This window comes from Peromyscus californicus, unplaced genomic scaffold (assembly GCF_007827085.1).
Source record: "Peromyscus californicus insignis strain IS unplaced genomic scaffold, ASM782708v3 Scaffold_5__1_contigs__length_169319896, whole genome shotgun sequence".
NCBI lineage: Eukaryota > Metazoa > Chordata > Mammalia > Rodentia > Cricetidae > Peromyscus > Peromyscus californicus.
In genome coordinates this window covers 128,272,991-128,293,281 of record NW_026294573.1, presented here as the reverse complement: position 1 = coordinate 128,293,281, position 20,291 = coordinate 128,272,991, and the positions used below count along the sequence as shown (strand labels likewise).

The following is a 20,291-nucleotide window of genomic DNA, read 5'->3' as shown; positions in this document are numbered from 1 at the left end:
AGTTGCATTGTGCCCAGCTTAAAGACTGCACTTTCCAGTTCCTCTTGCAGTTTGGGGAACATGTAGCTGACCGGGCTAACAGAGCTCCAGACAGAACTAGGCAACAGCTGAAGGCAGCCAAGCCTCAACCTTCCTCTGCGCTGAGACCAGTGCAGTGCACAGGGGTGTCAGTGAGAGCAGGTGATGTGGCAGCACACACTGGAGACTTCGCAAGGCTGGCTCCATGACACCAGCTATGCTTAGAGATTTCTGAGACAGAAAAGAAACCATTTGGCAAGAAAAGTGGGCTGCCACATCATCCAAACCTCTTTCCTCATAGCTCCTCTACCACATGCAAGCCGACTAATGCTTTTTTTTTTTTTCTGAGGAAGGGGCTCACTCACTGTGAAGCTCTGGCTGATTTAAAACTCTCTAGGCAGCCCAGCTTTCAAGGATACCCCAACCTCTACCCTCAAGTTCTAAGATTACATGCCCGTGCCACCATGCTTACTTTAAATAATCAAATGTTACTAATCACAGGTATTAATCAAGTCCTTTAAGCAACACTCAATTTAACTTTTGCTTAACTTGATATTGGTGTTTTGTTTTGCTTGAGAACTGTATAGATGACTCTTAGCTTTAAGCATTAGGAACTGAATCTGGGTGTTTTGCTCAAATCTCTTTATGAGTAAGTTAAAATGTCTGCAAGTTGCCTTTTCACCTGTAAGATTTAAACAATAAATTTCAAGAATAAATGCCTGCTCTTCCCCAGTCCTTAGCCCACCTAGTATCATAGTAGTAACTTTATTTAATTTGGAATATGTGTGGGATAGCAAAGCGTTTCGGTTCTGAAGCCTTGATTACTGCTTCCTTTTTTACCTTGACACTGAGACGAACAAATGAGGAAATTGGTTTAAAAGATGAGTGAAAAATAAACCTTCACAAAAACTTCCAAAGGCTGGACATGGTGACACATGCCTGTCATCCCAGAACTTGAGAGGATGAAGCCACAGGTCACGAGTACAAAGCTAGCCCGGCCTACACAGAGAAACCCCATCTGAGGGCTGGGGATATAATGCACTTCAGTCAGTGGAGTACTGGGTCAGCATGCACAAGGCGCTGGCTTCCAACACTGCACTGGACTAGGTCAGCAGACTATGCCTACAATCCCTGGATTGTGGTGGCAGAGACAGGAGAGAGGAGTTCAAGATCAATCATCCTTCATTACATAGTAAGTTCAAGGCCACACTGGGCTACATGAGATCCTGTCTCAAAAAACAAGAGGGTCTAGAGATCATTTAGTTGATAGAAAGTGCTTGCTGCACAACCTTGTGGACCTAAGTTTGATCCCTAGAACTCATGTGAAAAGTTAGGTGTGGGTGTACATGCCTGTAGCTTCAGCACTGTGGAGGCGGAGAAAGGTGGATCCCTGGGACTCAGTGGCCAGGCAGCCTAGCCTAATCGGCAAGCCCAGGTCCTAGAGAGATTTTGTCTCAAAACACAAGATGGACAGTACTAGAAGAATACCTGAGGCTGACCTCTGGCCTCCACACATTTGTGTACGTACATATATGTCGACACACATGAACAAGCACACACCACATAGCACACACATACACAAAGGATTACATTTCTACATAATGACTATAGATGAATATTATCCTTTTCCTTTTCATTTGACTGAAATCTTAACAAATATAAAAACAAAAAGAAGTATCTAGCACAGATGTTTAAAAAACAGAAAACAGCTGTGATGTTCCTTTAAAATCATTTCACCACACGGCTCTGCTAGTGAGATTTCTTGTTTGACCTGTTCCACTCGGCTCCCACATATGCTAAGGTAGAAAAGCACGGGCTCTTGGGTAAAGTACGATGCTCTGACATTACCTAACTCATTACTGTGCTGGTTTGTCTTACATCAACTTGATACAGCTGGAGTCATCTGAGAAGAAGGACCATCAATTGAGAAAATGTCTCCAGAACGTGGTTCTCAACCTTCCTAATGCTGCGAACCTTTAATACAGTTCCTCATGTTGTGGTGACCCCCTAACCATAAAATTATTTTTGTTGCTACTTCTTAACTAATTTTGCTACTGTTATGAATCATAATGTAAATATCTATGTTTTCCCCTATGAAAGGGTTGTCTGCTGTGGGATGGTCTGTATGTCAAATGTGTTGCTGATTGGTCAATGAATAAATCACTGATTGGTCAGTGGCCAGGCAGAAAGTATAGGCGGGACTAACAGAGAGGAGAAGGGAGAGAACAGGAAGCTGGGTGAGGGAGAGACTGCCAGCCGCCATCAGGACAAGGAAGATGTAAAGTACCGGTAAGCCACAAGCCACGTGGCAAGGTATAGATTAATAGAAATGGATTAATTTAAGCTGTAAGAACAGTTAGCAAGAAGCCTGCCACGGCCATACAGTTTGAAACCAATATAAGTCTCTGTGTTTACTTGGTCGGGTCTGAGAGGCTGTGGGACTGGCGGGTGAGAGAGATTTGTCCTGACGGTGGGCCAGGCAGGAAAACTCTAGCTACAGTTGTCTAACCTACAAAGGGGGTCAAGACCCACAGTTGAGAACCACTGCTCCAGATTGGCTATAAACAGACAAGCCTTTTGGGCATTTTCTTAGTGATTGATGGGGGAGGGCCCAGCCCATTGTAGGTGGGGTCACCCCTGGGCTGGTGGTCCTGGGTTCTATAAGAAAGCAGGCAGAACAAGCCTTGGGGAACAAGCCAGTAAGCAGCACCCCTCCATGGCCTCTGCATCAGCTCCTGCCTCCAGATTCCTGCCTGCCTGAGTTCCTGCCTTCACTGCTTTTGATGATGAACTGCTATATGGAACTGTGAGTGAAATAAAAACCCTTTCCTCCCCAAGTTACTTTTGGTTCATGGTGTTTCATGACAACAACAGTAACCTTAACTAGGACAATTATCATTCTTCTGTGATGGAAGAGAAGCCACTCTTGGCTTGACTTTATTTTGAGACAGTCTCAGGTGTCTCGGCTGACCTTTAAATAGGATCTCCACCCTTTGAGAAACAGCCCTCCCATCTGTTCACCTCCTGCTGGCCCCTCACCTTCGGCCTGGCACCCACTTCTCAAGAAGCCAAGCTAACCTCCCTCCTCATGCAGGGACTTTCTCCACTATCAGGAACCCTGACTTCCTCCCCCTGGGATCTCCTCCAGCACGGTGTGTCTCTTACCCACTGTGTCTGCTCTCTGGTGCCCAGTGGAGAGTATGTGCTGAGTAACTTCCGTAGACTGACCGCAGAGTGGATATTCTCCGTAAGCTTCCAATGAATGGAAACACCTCTAACACTCACTGTCCCCTCCTGTAACCCCGATTACATGACACAATCTTGATACAGTTTTTAAGAAACATTCTCCCAGTACACAAGTTCACTATGATCTGATGGATCGCTGTGCTCCAATGAAACTATTGTAACTTACTTAGGTTGACAGTTCTTTCTGGCCCCTTATGCTAGAATGTAACTAACTTCCTGAATGGAAGGAAATTCTGTGGTTCACAAGGACTTAGGACATATGTTCTTGGGAACTTTACAAATACTAGATTCCGAAAAATAAACCACAAAGAAGACTGTTCAAGAAAAAATGAGCGGGGCCAGATATCATCACACAGGATCTTAAAGTATTCCAACATGTCCTTGGAAGCAGCAGACACTGCACCTCAGCCCAGCAGCCTTCTAAACCAACCTGAGTCTTGTTGAGCACTCTCCTTCTTCTGTGGCTACCCATCCAACATCAGCAAAAGATGCCACCACATCCTCTCCTGGTTGGGCAGGACTCCCTTCTGTGGCATGGCTGGTGAGCTAGAAGTTACAAAAGAGAAAGTTCCTTATCTGTGAAATTTCACAGAAAATTAAAAACCAAAGAGATACTGTCAGCCGGTGTTAGAACACATGGTTGTCCAGTAGCTCCATGGCAGGCCTCCATGAAAGGGCTGACCAGTCACATCACGTGCCACCCAGCCCTGGCTCACAACCTCTGGATTACAATTTAACATTACCCAAGTTTCACATCATAATTCATTTACTTCGTTCATCCAAAAGCGTAAGAAAAAATTAGATTCTAAGTCTTACAAGTCTGACTTGGAGCTAGGAGTGCAGCTTAGCAACAGGACACTTCCGTGGTACTCTTAGGCCCCAGCTCTCTAGCGCCCAAAACAAACCAAAGATGCCACTGCTTCCTGGAGCGACTCAGGGAAGCAAGTGTGGGGGGCCCAGAGTCAACAAGCCCACCTGTGGTGAATGCTCTGTGCACTAGTGATGGTGATGTTAGCGCTGGCTAGCCCACCTGTGGTAAATACTATTGCACTAGTGATGGTGATGTTAGCGCTGGCTAGCCCACCTGTGGTGAATACTATTGCACTAGTGATGGTGATGTTAGCGCTGGCTAGCCCACCTGTGGTGAATACTATTGCACTAGTGACAGTGACAGTTAATATTCTTTTTTTTTTTTTTGGTTTTTCGAGACAGGGTTTCTCTGTGTAGCTTTGCGCCTTTTCCTGGAACTCACTTGGTAGCCCAGGCTGGCCTCGAACTCAGAGATCCGCCTGGCTCTGCCTCCTGAGTGCTGGGATTAAAGGCGTGCGCCACCACCGCCTAGCTTGACAGTTAATATTCTTATCAAAGTGACTGCATTTAAGATCACCCAGAATACTTGGGAGGCAGAAGCAGGTGGGTCTCAGTGAGTTCAAGGCCAACCTGGTCTACAAAGTGAGTTCCAGGCCTGCCATGGATACACAGTATAATCGTATCTTAAAAAAAGAAAGGAAAAAACGGAACACGCACCTCCTGGTTTCAGTGAGGAGGAAGACCTACTCTAGATGTGGTTAAGAAGGGAGCCAATGGGCACCAGCAAGCGTCTCTGTTTTCCGCCTGCAGACGAAGGCGTCACCTGACCTCCCCCTGCCCCATGCCTTCCCCAACATGATGGACGCCCTCTACCCTAAGTCACTCTGTCAGGGACTTGGCCCCAGCGATGAGCAGAGCAGCTGACACAGAAACTGCTGTTCTGTGTGCTACAGTACGGAGGGGCTGGAAGGGAAGTGCTAAAGGCCTTCTGTCTCTTACATTCTATCTGAGCATTAGACAGCACAGTACTAAGTTTTAGCACTATTACAAAACGAAGAGCAGAGGAAGAGAGTTCTCTGCCTAAACTTAAACACAGGGTGAAAGAAAACTATCTTGAAAGAAACACCGAAGTAGATTCTAAAATGTATCTAGGGGCAAACAATTTAACTGAATTAAACTTAAGCTACATTTCACATATTATGTGTCAGAGTCAGAAGGTCAATAGTTAACAATTTAAAGTGTCCAAATAAACTTCCTAGAAGTGAAGTGGAGAGGGGCTGGGGAGCTAGGTTGGTTGTAGAGTGCTTGTCTAGCATGCAAAAATCCTAGCTTCAGTCCCAATGCATCAAAAGGAAGAAATAATTCAAAGAAACAAGACAACTCGCTTTATAATTGAAGAAAAAGAAGCAACAAGGCCAAAGATTTCCTACCACATTCATCAGAACCGCTGTACTGGGAACTGTCAGTATTTGGACCATCTTTCTGTGAACACAGGGCTCCATACACCAGACCCTGAAGTCTGTGTCTTTAGCTATGCTTTATTTTGGAGGAAGACTGAAAATTCTCTAATTTTTATAGAAAAGTAAAAAGTCTTAATCAAAAGTAGATTTTATGTGCTATATGCTTAACATCTTAGTCTGTACTTGCCTAGCATGTGGGAGGCCCTAAGCTTGATCCCCGGCACCACAGAAGAGCGTGACGGAGCTGGAAGCCAGAGGATCAGACCTTCAAGGTTACTCTCAATTACATACAAATTTGAGGCCAGCCTGGGATATGTGACCGTGTCCCAAAAACAAAAAGGGAAAAGGACAGGAAAACAGAGACTTGGGTCAGCAGCACATGCTTATGCATGCCGGCAACCCAATACTAGGCCGTAAGGGGAGATGATCAGGGATTCAAGCCCAGTCTCGGCTATAGTCAGACCTTATTTCAAACAAGGAGGGAAAAAAAAACAGGCCACATTTAAGGACTCAAATCTAATTTTCAAGGTTTTATAAATAATGATCATTATGGATCAAACATTGTTTCTAATTTTATGTCTGAGTTTGATTCCTAAAACTCACATTGTGGGAAAAAATGACTCCTGCAACTTATCCTCTGACCTTTCCACAGAACATGCATGCATACATGCATGCATTCATACACAGACACAGACACACACACACACACCCATCTCCCAGGGCTTATTTTGCAATCTTACTTAACTATTTATTATGCCATGTACATGAACACATGGCACATGACCAGTGATATGAAGATGGCAGTGAGCAGTCAAGATCTGTCTCTACCATCTTGATCTGATACTCTCCCCAACACAAGCTGTTCCCCACTGAAGCCAAATTCAATTAAGAGAAAAAAGAAAACTGACCCCAAACTTTTTAAAAGGCCATTTCAGCTACTGCTTGAAAAGAACCATTCACTGAGTGACTAAGCATGACACGGAAAGGCGATTTCCAGGACAACTGAAGCAAAGTCCAGGTCAAGCAGAAGTGGGCACTAGCGAGGGGAACGAGACCAAGTTCTTCAAGCATGATTTAGACATTACTCCCATGGGCATGCACGGATAAATGAGACGTCTGAAAACAAAGGACTTACTGTTCATTTGTAGGAAGGTCCTGTCCTGTTAAAGCTACTGTTAGCAGAAAAGATTGAAGAGTGAAGACAAAGAAATGGAGAGTAGGCACTGTAGTTTTAAAGTTTTAAGAAATTCATTTGAATTTCTTAATTTGAAAAACAGTAAACTAAAACTCGGCAATATCTTAGAATCTTACCACAATACTCTTGACTAATTTAAAATAGTCTGATAATGTAAAACTATTCTGAGAAATGGACTTCAGCAACAAAATGCTTAGTGTCCATGGTGGGCTGGCTTCCAGGACACCTTCCATACATACCAAAGCATAGTAAACATGGGTCACTTGCTCTAAAATGGCTTATGCATTTACATATAACATGTCCACACCCACCCATATTCTTCAACCATTCATCTCCAGATTACTTTGTAATACCTAACTACTCTAAGTCTGTTTATGCTCCGTATACATGGTTTTGTGGGTTTTGCAGACATTTCTGATCCTAACCCTGTGTTTATTAACATATTTGCTTGCTTAGTGTCTCTCTAGGTGAATAACAACACCTAGCAAAAAGTACAAACTTCAAGTCTGTTAGAGAAAAAGTGGCCATTTTCTTTAAGTGGCCATTTTGCTCCCAGATTTATGGATGACCTGTTGTGGAACTGTAACTCATTACTTTCGTAGTTACATAACTTCTCCAATTCCAAAAAACCACTCCTCAAAATTCTAAAAAACAGTCTGGAACAGAATTACCAAAAAGAATAGTCAAGATCAACCCACCCAGAGGCTTGTCCCTTGCAGCAGGCGGAATTCAAATTAACCATCCTACCACCACCTCTTACCCTGGTTATATTTGTGGTCACCTGGATGTATGTGTTCTTAAGGTTAAAACATTAAAAATGCACACTTCCGTTTCAGGGTTTGTTTTTTATTTCCATTTTTGTTACAGAAACATTGTATTATTATGTAGCTCAGGCTAGCCTGTGACTCCTGATCCTCCTAGCTCAGCCTCTAAAGTGCTGGGATACAGGAGTGTGTACATCCACCTCTTCTGTTTTTACTTCACACAACTTAGCAATCCATAAAAACACAAACCTTCAAGCAAGTTCTTCACAGTGATGAACATGTATTGCTTGTTCAACACAAGGAACACTCGTGATTTCTACGTTTATTTATTTACTTATTTGCTCTGTGTGTGTGTGTGTGTGTGTGTGTCACTGTGAGTGTGCAAGTGTACCATGAGGGTCCCGGGGATCAAAATCATCATTCGTGTTGTCTTGCTGACCCCAAGAAACATTTGTAAGTGCAAAAGGTACAGATAAATGGTAGAATATTTGCCTAGCACACCTAAGGCCCTCAGGTAAACCCTAGCCACCACCACCAAAAAAAAAAAAAAAAAGCAACAAACAAAGGCCTTCTTTAGGACCAGAGTAGCTAAGGAAGGCCTATTAAAGAACCACCCAAAGGCCAAATACGTTCCAGGTCACCTGGGAATTAACAACTGTCTTATCACAGGTCTCCCAAGCTTCCCCTAGGCATTTCAAGGAGGATAAATGTTGAGGATCTGGAATAATCACTTCAGAGGAACTAAAATTAGAAAGACCTTTGCTGTTAATCCTCTCTATTTCAGTGTTATTAATAAGAGAAAGCCTCAAAAACAATTCAGTACTTCCAAACCACATTGCCCATTCACATTCTAAGGCACATATTATCATGAAAATCTGAAAAATAGAAAACAGTACCTGAAATTGAACTCTTGGACACTGAATCAGAGATAAGTTGGTACCAATTTTCCTTACGATACTTCGAGATGAACCATATGGTTTTCCAGACCAAAGTACCTAAGGAAATAGGGAAAACCAAACGTTTACAAAATTCCTCAAACTGTTAATTCAATATATTGGCCTACTGAGTGCATGTTAACATATTAATCACAGTATCAGAATGTTCTAAATGTTCTAGGAAATAAGCTAGTATTTCCCAATTCAAAATTGAAAGGATAGATAGCTAGACAGACACTTGGTATTAACGTGATAAAACTTCAAAAAGATATTATATAGAAATACAGAATAGTATCTAGCAATTTTTTAGTTTTTTGTGTTTGTGCATGTGTGCGTGCTCAGATGTGTGTATACTGGCTTATACGTGGAGGTCTGAGAACAGCTGAGTCTCTTCTCTCTTGCTACTTTCCATGAGTTGTGGGGATCAGACTCAGGTTGTCACTCCTTGGCAGCAAGTGGAACCATCTCACCAGCCCTAATAATAATATCCTCTAGCAAACTTAAAATAATACTGTATTGGGAGTACAAACTATTTTCTTATGATTCTACAGAGAAAATGCTGCTGTAACTATTCTACCATATTTTCAATTTTAGAATTTTAAAAACATAAAACTTTGGAAATGTGAGCCACTTCTGCTATGGTGATTTTTCAAATTAAATCCAAAATCAGTATGAAGCTTGAGGAGTGATTTTGTGTCATGAATAGCATTTGCTACACAAAAGTGACAGACCAAACATTAGTGGGGATAAATCTAGTCGCACTGGCACCTTCTTGAAGGACCTCGTCTTTAATTCTTATAAAAATGCTATGTGAGTTAGGAGTTGCCAATAGTGAGGGCTATCCCTCTGGGAAGATAATATACAGTGTCCTAGACTATACTTAAAAACTCCATAAGCAAAATCCATGCATATAAATGTTAAGCCACTGCAAATTACACCTGTAACATTACCTTTCCTTACCCAGAAAATCTAGCCATGTTGGGTGCTACAACTAAAAGCCTAGACAGAGAGGTACAGGATGCAGCACAGTACTAAGAGTAATTTTCAAAGAAAAAGACCATACTTTACTCAAAGGTTCACATTCAATTATCTCTTAATACTAAATAAACACTAACCAGATAAAAGAATGGACACAGTTCCCTTTTTAAGGTCAGCCAAAATTCTAATTTAAAGGATGAAATTACGCTAATATATTAGTGTAATTATGGAAAATTTATGACCAGCAGTTGGTATCCATTTATGTGATGCCTATAACACTAAACCAAACTAGACCTCACACCATTCTCTAAGTACATACAGCATATTAAACAGTTACAGAAATAGCTTTAAATTCTCAAATTTAGCAATCAAATCCAATTTAGTATACTAATATGTATGAGTCAAAGTGAAGTTTGTGGGGTACATATGGTACCCCCCTCATGCATTTGCCTCAATGCTTTAAAAAGTTTTCTATCATATATGCTCCTGGTTTCACTAACTTTTACCTGGGAGAACTCCAGAAAATTGGCTATAACAGTCAACAAAACCCGGAATTCTTTCTCTATAAATGTAAATAAAAAGTGATAGCACAATTTGGAAATTTGGGTCAGCACATAATTAAAATACGAACTAAGTTACTCAAAGATTTAAGAGGCAAAGCTACCCAAGCTTCCAGCAAAGTATCAATGGCTCCATGGATTACAGAGGGCCATTAGCAGTCTTCATTACTTGAGAACGAGGAAGAGCTTCTGACAGAGGAGACAGTTCTCACAGTTCTTCAGAAGTAAAGAATCACCAGCCAAGAAACAATAGAGTCATTATGAAATAGTCACTAAGCTAACTTTTTACCTTGTACATTTTAATAGGTCTTGATCTCTTAAAACAAAACCCGTAGGGCAGTAGTGACCACACCACTCACTCATTTCTTTTCCAATCTTCCATTTAGTCACAAGCCAAAACTCTATGATGCAGGAAAAATGGAATGCTATTTGTGCATCATAATGTAACGATTACCTAGTCGGAAGTGAACCTCCACCTCTCTAGGAAACAAGTTCCTGCCCAGAGAGACAAAAGTTCACAAAGAAAAACTCAGAGGGCCTGCCCAGGTCAGGAGCCAGAGCATCTGCCAGCTTCCCGAGACCCTCACTAGCATCTTCCCATCTGTTTAATACCAGGGGCAAAGAATGCCAGGTGCTTTCAGGAAGAGAGGTGGCCAGTGAGCCAGCTTTTCACTATGAGGAGTAAGTAAACTGTTCAGGTTTTTGCCTACAAAGTTAGAACAGATTGCTTTGTGTCATTATTTTTTTAAGCACACACAAGAGACTAACATAATGTTGCTCTTCTGATCCTTGTGAATTACCCAGTACTTCATATGAAAACAGAATGAAGCAAAGGTCTATGTAACAATGACTGGAATACTTAGAAGGAAGAGTCACAGCCTCCATTAGATGGTGAGAAATGGGAGGAAACGCCAGGTCCTTATACTTGGGTTTTTTGTTGTTTTTTTTTTCTTTTTCTTTTAATACAGCCCTCGCAGTGGGGAAGAAATTGTAAGTGGCTGGGAAGAAACAGTGAGCAGATGGCACTGAAAAGTCACCATCTGTGCACTGGGGGGCTGCATGACCCAAGTGCATCTCCTACCCTAACTTGGGGCTGAACTGTGCTTGTCAGAATCCTGGTTTGGAGAAGGGCAGACTCTCTCTAGAGACAAACTGTCATCATTATTTTTTCAGATGTAAGAGAAAGCACGGAGAAAACTGTCATTCCTAGAACATTTGATCTAATTAATAAGACAATCCACTTCTAAGAAGAAACTATATATTGCTTTATCTATGAAAATTGCTTAAAAATAATCTACTACGCCTGTGGATGTGTGCATGCCTGTGTCTTGCAGTGACAGTCCATAACATTTAGCAACAGCGTTTCAAAGTGATGACAGCAAGGAGACAAAGGGAAAGCAATTTGTTCTTTTTCAATTGTGAAATGCTACTGTAGAAGTGTTGATGTTCCAAGCTAGAATCTGAGGCTGGCATCTGTCCCTGCTCAATATAGGAATCCATTAGAAACTAATATACATTATTAACTGAAAGAAAATATTTAGTCAAACAATAAGCTTCTTTCTAGTATTTTCTTCAAACTATACGATATAGTTTGAGTCTCTTATCCCTGAAATTATTTGTAAATTAACATGTACATGTAACATTTTGGGGGGAATCCACACCACTAATCACAATGTTTAAAGAGATCCAATAAATATATATTCCTAATTCCAAAGGAGCCAAAGAAAATAAAAAAGGGTGCTGGCATGCGACAGCCCAGATACAAATGCCTGTACACATACACCCCACACATATGTGTGAGAGTAGAATCCCCAACTAGAGAGTAGGCTTCTCTCAGTTTTCCCAACCTTACCCTTTACTCATTTATACTCTTCCTCCACAGAACAAAATGAAACAAAGGGATAATTAATGTGTATTAATAGACTGCTAATACAAATTACATATTGCCTTTAACTTTTCAAACAGAAATTGCTGGGACCAGTTCCGGTCATATTTGAATGCGGGCCTGGTGTAATACATCACTCTGGAGACTGAGACAGAGAGATCTTGAGTTCACGTCCAGCATGGCCTACACAGTTAAGACCATCTCAAAAAAGTCTAAATAGAAACACAAATTTTGAAATTTCTACTTAAGGATGAACATATAGGACTGAGAAAAAATTCAAACCTTATGAATATGTTTTAAGCAAAAACAAATGTTGGAGTATGGCTAGTGAGATGGCTCATCAGGCAAAAAAGGCAGTAGCTAAGCCTGACCTAAGTTCAATACCCAGAACCCACAGTGTGGAAGGAAGGAGAAAACTCACTCCTCTAGCTGAAATTCTAAACTTTTCTTTACATTTATGTGTGTGTGTGTGTGTGTGTGTGTGTGTGTGTGTGTGTGTGTGTGTGTGTGTGTGTTCATGTATTCAAGCATGGTGGAGACTGGCAGGAGTCCTTGCAAGGACCCTTGCAAGACTTTCACCCACTCTGTGGGTTCCAAGGATGATAGAACTCCTGCTGAGCCATCTTGCTGGCTGGAGTTTGCCTTTTCTTTCCTTTCCTTTCTCCAATTAGGGTTGCCCTCTAATTTAAATACACATGCTGTGGTACACACACACACACACACACACACACACACACACACACACACACACACACACACCTATGTTAAAAAAAATGTTGAGGGGCTGGAGAGATGGCTCAGTAGTTAACAAGATTAACTCTTCTTCCAAGAGACCTGAGTTTAATTCCCAGCACTCACATGGAGACTCACAAACAGTGGTCTCTTAACTCCAGTTCCGGGGGATCTGATACCCTCTTCTGATATCTACAGTAAAACAGAGCAAAATCAGGCCTGGTGACATGACCTGTAATCCCAATGACCCAGGAGGCTAAGGGGGCATAACTGCAAGTTCAAGGCCAGCCTAAGTGGCTTTGTGAGACAATCTAACATTGCTTTTTAGGGATGAGGAATTGCTGGTGCAAAGACTCAACAGTTAAAGGGGCTTGCCCAAGACTGGCAACTTGAGTTTGATCCCTGAAGCCCACAACGTTGACCTCCAACATGTGCCACAGTATTCACCCACATCCACACATCATACAAGGATCTGGGAGATGGAGAAGGAGTTCAGTGGTAGAGCACATGCCTAGCATGTACCAGGCCCTAGGTCCAATGTCCAGTACAGCAAATAAACACACACACACACACACACACACACACACACACACACACACACACACACAAAATGCTCATCTCTAGAGAGACACAGACTCCAGCAGCAAGATGGCTCAGCAGGTAAAGACACTGGTTGTCAAGCCTGATGGCCCGAGTTCTATCCTTGAAACTCACATAATGGAAGAACCAACTCCTGAAGTTTCTCCAATGCTTGTACACATGCACAATGAATGAAAAAAAAAAAGTTTTAAATGTTTAAAAAGTGAGGATGTAAATAAAACAGGTAAAGGATGAAGACAGTTTGGGCTTCCAGGACACTGTCCAGCATTAAATCAAATTCATTTTCATGCCAAGTCCTTGAGAAAATACACAATGCATGCTAACCACCTGATCCCAGTTTCATTCTGTCCTTTCTTTATTCCTGACGCCCTATCCAGACAGACTGCCATCTAATCCATCGTTAACTATACTGGCAAGTATTCTTATTCAGAGATGAAAATCTGAGGCCAGCTTGGCCTACACATCAACTTCCAGGAGAGTTTAAAAAAAATCTATGGCATAGAATTATAAAATAGGCTAAATTTTCTCTCTCGCTATTGTTACATTTTAGAAAATCATGCTTTATCATTTACTTATAATATTTAATATTAATTAAAAAACAAAGTTACAAATTGCAAGCCAAACAATCAGTGCTTCTCTATAGATTTAATCTTTTTCTTCATTAGTGAATGCATTGTTTTTAAGGTCATGTAACTACAATAATAAGTTTTGAGCATAACCTAGGAAGTTACTGCCTCACTGTGCCAGGAACAGACCCACTTCTGTGATTTAAATAGCCATAAATCACAGAACACAAACAATAACTGTAAATGTTGTTAATGTTCATATCATTTTCCTCAGGAAAGCCTCAGAACATCGAAATGTCTGGATTTTTAGGCTGGACTGTGAGCACTCACCGACTGCATGCTGATCCCAACTCGCTGAATCACCATCCTCATCAGGCACTTAATCCAGCCCAGCATTTAGGTGTCCACGTCTTCCCAACCTGCAGTTCAAGTGCTTCAGGCATCCATAGCAGCACATGGTCCATAGAGCACACTGGAATTTTCAATGCAAATGCTGTGTACTAACATGAGGTCATTCTTATTTAGAACTTCTACTATTTATATGTCTCATACAGTCAGCTTAAAATACAACACATCAAAACTTGGTGTGCAAATTAAGAGAAAAAAAATTACACATTCTCAGCTTGCTTACATGTTAGCACACACCTTTAATCCCAGCACTCAGGAGGCAGAGGCAGGCAAACTCTGTGAATCTGAGACCAGTCTGGTCTACACGGTTTCAGAGTAGTCAGAGCTACCTAGAGACCCTGTCTCCAAACAAAACAACACAACAATAAACAAACAAGTAATAATAATAATAATAAAGTAGGCTGAGATGACAGAGCATATGTAATGGTAAAATCATGCTGCATGTCCAACTCTAACCAGAACATGTGTGTCTTCATTACTTTATACGATGTCCATGACTAGACCTTTGGTCAGACACATTGTAGATCACCTTGATCTATACAGGTTATATGACTAAATCATCTCTGAGTCAACAGGAACTTAAAAAGCAAAGACTCAAAACTGTCAAAACAGAAATGGCTGGAAAATTTTTTTAATAAAGCAGCTAGATGTGGCGAGCCTCACATGTAATCTCAGGACTTTGGAGATAGAAGCAGGAAGATCGGGTATTCAAAGCCACCCTAAATTACAAGAAATCATGTAATTAAAACACAAAACAAGCTTGGCAGTGGTGGCACATGTCTTTAATCCTAGCACTTGGGAGGCAGAAGCAGAGGCATCTCTAAGTTCGAGGCCAGCATGGTCTACAAAGTGAGTTCCAGGGCAGCCAGGGCTACTCCTTAGAGAAACCCTGTCTCGAAAAAACAAAAATAAAAACAAAAACAAACAAACAAACAAAACCCAAAAAACAAAGCACACACTAAACATTTCATGGGTGTGGTAGCACTCAGGAGGCTGGGGCTGAAGGATGGACACCAGTATACATGGCCTATATACAGTAATATCCTGTCCACAAATAAAATAACAGCACCCTATCACTTTTTTTTGAGAGATTAACTTAATATAGATGTGTACAGATCCAAATGTGGTGGTATACTCCCAAAATTCCAGCACTCCTGAGGCACAAGAAATGAGAGCTTCCAGCCAGTGTAGGCCAGACAGCAAGACCCTGTCTCAACATACACAAACACAAATTTTAATTTCTTGTTTTTGGTTTTTTGGTGGGTTTTTTGTTTGTCTGTTTGTTTGTGAAGACAGGGTTTCTCTGGGTAGCCCTGGCTGTCCAGAACTCACTCTGTAGACCGGGCTGGTCTTGAACTCAGGGACCCACCTGCTTCTGACTAAAGGTGTGCACACCATGCCCAGCTAACTTATTATCCTTTTAAGCACACTGATCCTTTAAAGTCCTTCAGATTTGTCTCGGCTGGAATCCTACAGTATGCAGCTTCTCAGTCCATCTTCTTTTACCCAGTATGATACACTTAAGGTTTCTCCACATCTTCTCAGGTTTGAGAGAGAATTTCTTTTGTAGTGAGTATTTCCTTGTCTGAAAGTACCATCGTTTATTATTCAGTCATCTACTAAAGAGATCAATTGCTTCCAAGCATTAATAATTATTAATAGAAAACTACATCTATGTACATCTTTTTGTGTTGAGTGGAGAAATGCATGAGCACCTACCAGCTTGTGGGTATCACAGGACATTCTCGGGTGCCATTCCCCTGATGCTGTCTTTTTTAACCCCCTTTTCTTTCAACACAAGGTCACTCCTTGGCCTGAAAGTATACTGGCTGGCTAGCGAGCCCCAGGGATTTGCCTATCTCCTCTTCCCAGTGCTGGGATTACAAGCATTCATTACCCTACTCAGTTTTTTTCAGTTGGGTTCTGGGAATTAAATGCAGGTCCCTGTCTTTACTGAGCTACCTCCCCAACCCTGGGTTGTTTTTTGTTTTGTTTTGTTTTTTGCTTGCATTATTCTTTTTTCAGATGGGTCTAATGTAATTCAAACCAGGTTTGACTCACTGCATAAACTAGAATGAACGACCTTGTATTTCTGATCCTCCTGCCTCCACTTTCTGAGTTCTCTGTAAGTATGTACTGCCATACATAGCCAGATTTCTTTATTTTTAATACTGTATTGGTCAGGGTTCTCAAGAAAATCAGAACCCATAGGATGTACACAGATTATAGTCTTATGACACACTGACTCACTAACTATAGAGACTGAAAATGTCATGCCAAATTGAAAATGGGAGGGATAAGTGACCTAATGACCTCCACTGTGCTCAATGGAATATTCCCCAACTCCACATAGTCAACTAATCACCCAACATTGAGTTTTCCTAGCCCATGTTCATTCTTTAATGGGATTTTGGCTAGCCACTGGAATACTGCTCCTTCTACAGACTTCTCAAAAGGTTTCTCTTCACTATTCCCTTAAACTTGTCAATGTTGCTTCCCAGCAATTTCCCCCCTTTGTTAAAAAACCTCAAACATAGGATGCAGCAAAGGAATGAGCTCTCAGCTTTTAAGATTTTTTATTTTTATGCTCTGTATCCAAGTATGCCTGTACGCCACATGTATGTGAGTGCCCGAGAAAGGCCAGAGACGGCATCAAATTTCCTGGAGCAGGATCTCAGAGGTTTTCAGAAGGGGGTCAGGAAGCTGAACTCAGTCCTCTAGAAAAGCACAAGTGCTCTTACCCGCTGAGCCAGCTCTCCAACTCTGACTCTGAACTCCTGACTCTCTTTCCCTATCTCCCAAAGTGCTGCTTCTTTACCACCAACCATCCCACATCATGTCTGTGACACTCAATTCATTCCTGTCATTCAGCTGGGACTTTCTCTGAGTCTTTAAGGCCTTCCCTGAAAGTAATTCTGCACACTTGACTAGTCTAGTGACTGGTCCCATCAGTGTCCCACAGATGATGCCCATTGTCAGAAAGACATAAGAAGATAAGACTAAAACACATGACACTTGTCATCCCTGCACCCGGAGGAGGTGGCAGAAACCAGCTCATGGTCCCCCTTGGCAGCATAGTAGTCTGAGGCCGGCCTGGACAACAGGAGACCCTGCCTTAAAAGAAGGGCAAACGAGGAGGAGGAAGGAGGTTGTGGCTGGTAAGAGGTCCCAGCAGAGCTCGGGGCTCCTGGCACTGTTCTATTTCTTGGCACACATACTCATGTATAGACTTCTAAATAACTCACCAAGAAGTCTACAAACTTTTTAGGAGTGTAGTTATTCTTCAACTCACAAGTTTTACAAATACAGCCTCTGTTTGGGTTTTGGTTTGAGACAGGGTCTGTTGGGGAGGTTGGTCTGCCCTCAGTAGTCAGTAAAGGACTCACCCAGACACCAAGTTCTCAGTACAAAGGAGATTTATTACCCTGGATGGGCAGGGGCAGGGGGTGCCTCTGAATCAGGCAAAGCAAACAGCAAGCAGCAGCAGTAGTAAGTGGCTGTTTTTTTTTTTTTTTTTTTTTTTTTTTTTTTTTTTTTTTTTTTTTGCAGAGGAGTGGGTTTTTAAGGAGAAAAAGGGAGAGAGAGTCTGAGCAAGAGTAGTTGGTTAACCCTGATTGGACAAGTTAGCCAAATAATGAATTTTGATTGTTGGACCTTGGTGTTTTGGATCAGGAATGAGTCAGTGGCCGAATAAGGGAATGGACCTTGGGCACTAGCTTTAGGAATGTAACCTAATGGTTTTCAGCAAGGGAGGGGGAAGGGCAAAGCCTGCAGGTGCCCTGTTTGCCATGCTTGAGCCTGCGAGACCCTTCAGTCTCTCTACATAGCCCTGCTGGCCGGAACTCACTCTGTAGACCAGGCTGGCCTCCCAACTCATAGGGATCCACCTGCCTCAGCCTCTCAAGTGCTGGAATTAAAAGTGTGCACCACCACAGCCAGCTAAAATACAGCCTCTGAACAAGTTACACAGCAATGGAAATTTTTTGCTGTATTAAAACATACTCTGTAGTGGTTTTAAAGGTTATCAATAGAAAAATCATAGAATATTATAAAATTCTATGCATATGTAGTTTATATACTGACTTGAAGGTCCAGTCACATCATTAGGAACAATGCTCTCTAAACAGTATGATTTCATTTTTATAAAAATCCTCCACTTTTTATTTTTCTTATGTACAGAAAGACATTTATCAAACTATTAAAGCTGACCAGAGTAGACAGAAGCAGTCTTCGTCCTTACGTAGTCATTACTATGTAGGCAATGTTTGAAAATGTTTAGTGTCTCACTTAAAACCAAAATTTAGGCGGAGACAGATGGAGCTCTGTGTGAGGCCAGCCTGGTCTATACAGTGAGTTCCAGGCCAGCCAAGACTACATAACAAGACGCCGGCTCTAAATAAATAAATTCGTACATACACATATACATACATACATACAACAAAAGCACACCAAAATTTAGGTATGGCGGTGAACTCCTGTAATGCCTGTGCCTGGGAGATGGAACTCAGGGCTATCTTCAGCTGTACCAAATCTAGGGCTGAGGATTGTAGCATGCACAAACTCCAGGGTCAGACCTTAGCATCATCAAAAAGAAATCCTACTTGGCCCTAAGTCTTTTTCACCTTTTCACAGTACTGAATGGCTTCAGCACACAAGGAGAGCTGTACAATGGAGCTGCATCCCTGGCCTGTGGAGCAATGTTCTCCTAGCCAGTCTTCACCCTCACTCTTGTACCCACCACATCCAAGATCACTTGACTCACAGATTTACCATTACTTTCAGCTATTTTTTCTCCGAAACTTTAGAATTTCATAAATCTTCCTTCTAGCAATGAGGTTGTACAAAATGTACTAAGCTTTTTTACACATCTTTACCTCTCTAACTACGCCCTCCTACACTTGGCAGACCAGCTCTTTCAAACTTATCCATACAGTTTGACTATGCCCTCCAGGTTTTTTTTTCCCTCCAATTTTTCTGTTTTTGTTTCGATTGGTTCGGGCTACAAGGTAGCCAGCCCAGGTTGGCCTTATACTCACCACGTAGGCAAAGATGGCTTGGTCCTTCTCCCTCTACTTCCTAAGCAATAGAATTAAAAGTGTGGCCACTCAGTGGTTCCGAGTACTTGCTGCTCTTGCAGAGGATCTGAGTTCATGAGTTCAGTTCCCAGCATCCACATGGCAGCTGTTAACAACCACCTATAACTCCAGTTCCACAGAAACCTGGCACCCTCTTCTGGCCTCTGACAGTCCTGCATTGCATGTGATTTAAATACAGGCACTCACACATAAAAATAAAACAAATACAGGAAAACCAAACAGGTGTGAGCCACCTCCAGGCCTGGCTCTGCACAATGACTTTGTGAAAGAAACTTAATCCCCCAAGTAGTATAAAATCCTAGTTCTCCTAGAGGCTGGACAGGACTGCATTGAGTTCAATGCCAAAATCAGCTATATTGAGTTAAAAGCTAGTGGAGGCTACATAGCAAGACCCAGCCTCAAACAAAATAAAAAAGAAAAACTTGATACCCAAGGAGATATGCAGATGGGATATCAGCCCATGGTGATCAGCCCATGATGATGGGTAGACAGGGAGGGCGTGATAATGTGGTTGGCTTCTAGCTAGAAGAACCAGTTCAACACCTTGTGTGTATGTTACCTCCCCAACTTCCCTCCCATGCTGGTCACCTTTCCTCATTGGACGGTGTGCCTTTCCAGAAACAGGTGCCGAGGGACTGCACTTCCTAGTCTCCAAAAGAGCCAAGCAGTGCTATTACTTAAATCGATCTTCCTTCGCCATTTCTCAGCAGATAAATAAAGCAACAGACTGATACATCATCTGAGTGCAAATCTCATCATGCCCTGTCACGTATTTACTTGCATTTGTGCATTTACTGTACCCTCAGTCTCTCCCGTTCCTCTGTGCAAGCAAATGCTCAGGTCTCCTCTACTGGCACTGCATGGGTCTTACAACACCAAAAATGCCCTGCACGGCCTCAGTTCTCTCTCTAACCTTACCACTTCTCCTCTCACTATTTCCTAGTTTCTCCCCTCTGCAGTGAAAAGAAAATCCAAACTCATCTTCTAAACTTCCCTCCCAAATCTGTTGTCCATGTCCTTTACTTGAGAAAACCACAT

At 42.0% G+C, this 20,291-nt stretch overlaps 1 protein-coding gene across 1 annotated transcript in view; it reads right to left on the bottom strand.

Annotated features, from left to right (window-relative positions):
• The window catches only part of Mtfr1 (mitochondrial fission regulator 1), a 34,556-nt gene that overhangs the window by 6,337 nt on the left and 7,928 nt on the right, over positions 1 to 20,291 (bottom strand). Inside the window, 3 exon segments of the mRNA XM_052718750.1 lie at positions 3,695 to 3,810; positions 8,390 to 8,488; positions 14,080 to 14,221. Coding sequence (XP_052574710.1) covers positions 3,695 to 3,810; positions 8,390 to 8,488; positions 14,080 to 14,145 — 281 coding nt within the window. The 5' untranslated portion in view covers positions 14,146 to 14,221.